Source organism: Stegastes partitus, unplaced genomic scaffold (assembly GCF_000690725.1).
Source record: "Stegastes partitus isolate 25-593 unplaced genomic scaffold, Stegastes_partitus-1.0.2 Scaffold593, whole genome shotgun sequence".
In the NCBI taxonomy this organism is placed as follows: domain Eukaryota; kingdom Metazoa; phylum Chordata; class Actinopteri; family Pomacentridae; genus Stegastes; species Stegastes partitus.
This window is the reverse complement of record NW_007578324.1, coordinates 262,206-265,721: the sequence shown is the minus strand read 5'-3', so window position 1 is coordinate 265,721 and position 3,516 is coordinate 262,206. Positions and strand designations below refer to the sequence as shown.

The window sequence follows — 3,516 nt, the reverse complement described above, 5'->3', positions numbered from 1 at the left end:
TGTACAAGCATGTTTCCAAACAGTTTTTCCCCCAGTTCACCCCTGCGATGGGAAACACAGAATTCTCATTCAGGGGACAGGGGTAGGGTTTCTCATCATAACCCCTCGGCAATTCACATAATGATGTTCACCGGGAAAATAATAAAATGTTGCGCGTCATGTGACCGGCACCTGCGCGGGCTCATACCATCTTAAGCCGGCTGATGGTATGGCCCGGGTTTGCCCGCCAAGCATTCCAGCCAGCTGCCTCCCACTGCAATGACCGGTGAGTGTGTGTGAGTGTGTGTGTGTGTGTGTGTGTGTGTGTGTGTGTGTGTGTATGGATGAGAGAGAAAAAGTATCGCTGCAGGTGTGCACCCTTGGTCACGAGACTTAACAGCAGAAGTGAAATGGAATGAGGTGTGAGTGCAGGTTATTGTACAGTTTGTAACTGGATGTGCGTATGTGTGTGTCCTGTGTGTGTCCTGTGTGTGTGTGTGTGTGTGTGTGCTATGCGGCGGGTGCCGGCCCGCTAACCTCCGCTAGTGACGGCGTCGCTCCGTCACACCGTCCGTGCTGCCTCCACTCCAGCAGACCGTTCTAAATATGGAAAACTGACTTTAAGGGTGAATACCACCACTGACTGTGTCTGAGAAAGAAAAAATAAAAGAATTCTGCCTGTATTAAATACCCGTGCAAACCCCTCTGATTTCCCTGACGGTCTGGCCTGTGCTTAATATTGGTTTTTAATCCTCCGTTCCTGTCCTGTCTGATGGAGCGACTATCTTAGTGTCTTACTGTCACTATGAATTCTATTTATAAAGAACTACAAAGATGCAAAATGTACACTTTAGCTCTTAGCAAACACATATTTTTAAGCTTCTGAAGGACATGTTTTGACCTTGCATGTCAGCAGCAGTTGTCTCTTTAGCTGAAGAAGTATTTTGATTATGTTAAGTCACATTTTTTGTGCAGCACATTTGAAACGGCAAAGAAGAATCACTCTTTTAACAGCAAGAGTAGAGCAGAGCCAGGCTCAGGGAGGACGGTCACCTGCCTCAGCAGTTGGAGTAAAAGAGTTGTTTCAACCTGTCTGAAGTGCAAATATGCTTTTCAGTAGCATGTGCAACTTTAGAAACAAAAACCTAACTGCTGTATGATCAGACTTCTGACCAGATAGTTCTGAGAATGAATGTTTGTTGGCCGTCAGCTGTCGTCTTTATAAGGGAATCAGATGAATCAGATGATTAGTCAGAGCCTCACTTGTTTCAAAGTTACAGATGAATCCTCTAAATAAACTCAGTGATATTCATGCAAGCTGTGTAACACTAGAATAAGCTGTCTGGTGCAGGTAAGAGTTGTTCTCATTTAAGTAAAGCTTGGATGCAAATTTCAATCAGAAACACATGACAAAGAGTGTTCGTGGCAGTGAAGCAGACATTTACGGGTTGTATCAATGGACTTTATTGATGCTTTGCACTCTTTGCTGGAAGGTGAGTTTCAGTGAAATGTTACATGTTCAATGTTTGTACACAATAAAGCATCTAATTTAACATGATAGAACAGGTGTTTCTATTAAAGGCATTGCTATAAATACTGTTAAAGAGCTAAACGTCCACACTCTTTCCAAGGATGTGTTGTGAACAGGTGGTAGTGTTTCATATGGACTTAGGCTTCAGTCTGTGAGGGCTCCTCACTGTTGGAAGGGAAATGGAAGGTCAACCTCAAGCTTCCCATCCGTAACTTTCATGTAGGCTTGAGCTTGTGCTGAAGCTTGTTGCAGAAATCCATAAACAGCATCATTGAACTGGGAGATGACAAAAATCAAGTTATCTATAACCTGCTCACACCGTCTGCTCAAATTCTCCACATTAAGAATGGGGAAGCGCTCAGCTGTTCTCATAATGCCTGTTACAAGGTTACGATAGAACTCATTGACCTTGATAAACACTGCATCTAAAAAGTCAGAGCTGATGGAGTCAATAAGCTCTTGAGTTTTGTCAACAATTGCCTTCACGGTCTCATTAATCTTCTCCAGCATTGTGTCAAGACTTTCCATATTTTTTATAAAGTCCACCAGTTCAGCAGAGATTAGCTTAAAAGCTGCTTTGACCTGATCAATGATTTGGCCTCCAGTGATTGCATCACCGACTGGCATGCGCACTTTCACCTTGCTGATAGTCTCAACAAAAAAGTTGTAGAAAACCTCCATATTGTCAAAGATCATTTGGAGGGTTGCCTCAAGCATAGCAGCAATGCTGCTGGTCAGCTTCTTTAGGACCTCAGGGATAGTGGTGAGCTCATCAGACCCTGGCAGTTTAAACTTGGTCTCCCTTAAAACTTTGATGACAGCATCCAAGAAGACCTGGACAGTTTTCTGATACTGGACAATGACGTTCCTGAAGAAAATTGACAGCTGGCTCAACTGATCGTCATAATTCATTGCAACATTATAGGCATCGTTGAACTGTTTAGTGACAAAGGCTTTCACTGCCTCCACACTGTTTGTGATCTGGTACTTGTCAGCAAATGTGGTGAATGCAGAGAAGATGGAAGGGAGTTTCATCTTGAGCTCAGAGAGCATTGCTTTGGGTGCCTCCATATTGTAGGCAATCTGCATGCTCATCTTATCAGCATCCTTAGGAGAAGATCTAACGACCATGATGTCGACATCAACGTCTGGGGTAGACTAGAAGAAGGAAAGAAAAGCTCAATTTAGCTATATTTTGATTTCTGAGTATAATTTCACATCATTTGAAAAAAGTCACGCTTGTAATACTCACAGGATAACGGCCATAGAATCTTGCAGTCATCTGAGATGGGACTCTACCATTGAACTGAAAGCCTAGAAAGCCAGCGGATGGGGTTGATACTGAGGCACTGGTACCATCTCTGCGCGCAGCATAGCGAAGGTTCACATCAGTGAAAGTAGGACTGGTGATGTCCACATTCAGTGTATGAGCAGAGGAACTGGAAGAGAAAGAGAGGATTTCAAATGAAAAAGTGTGATTACCTCTTACTGATTTACCACAAAGGAATATGATTTATGCATCATAAAATATGAACATGCTCAAGAAACAGTGAATATTTACCTGTCGTCAGCTTGGCTCCTGAAATGTGAAGAAAAGAAGTTAATCATTGTAAGAGGCGAATAATAGAACCTATTGTTTAACATGCTGTAAAACATACAGAAATATTACCCAAAAGCTTGACTGATGACATGGTTGACATCCATGGTCAGGTCAGCATGTGTCAGGACAGCCTTGTTGTTCACGCTGAAGATTTCATTCTCAAAGGTTGTAGTAGCAGAAGCTGAAAGAAATAATGTTGTGAGATTTGATGTTCAACATTGCTTGCAGCAACAAAAGAAAGATATGATTAGGGAGTTTTTTTCAACTCACCATCCATGTCATATTCCAAGATGACGATAGGAGAGGTAGCAGAGGACTTGTAGATGACTTTGAAGACAGGAACACTGCCCTCCACCTCAGTGGTCATCTCTGTGGTGTACAGTGGACTGGCAAACTTAGCATTGGT

The 3,516-nt window shown here is 42.8% G+C and overlaps 2 protein-coding genes across 2 annotated transcripts in view; both read right to left on the bottom strand.

The window, feature by feature from the left end:
* apobb.1 (apolipoprotein Bb, tandem duplicate 1) overlaps positions 1-3,516 on the bottom strand; it is a 20,888-nt gene that overhangs the window by 11,757 nt on the left and 5,615 nt on the right. The window lies entirely within an intron of this gene.
* LOC103362673 (apolipoprotein B-100-like) lies at positions 1,420-3,510 on the bottom strand. Its single transcript, XM_008289097.1, has 5 exons — positions 3,381-3,510; positions 3,180-3,291; positions 3,072-3,089; positions 2,763-2,949; positions 1,420-2,668 (listed from the first exon to the last, which is right to left on the bottom strand). The coding sequence occupies exons 1-5, from the start codon at positions 3,475-3,477 to the stop codon at positions 1,673-1,675; spliced, it is 1,410 nt and encodes a 469-aa protein (XP_008287319.1). The 5' UTR covers positions 3,478-3,510; the 3' UTR covers positions 1,420-1,672.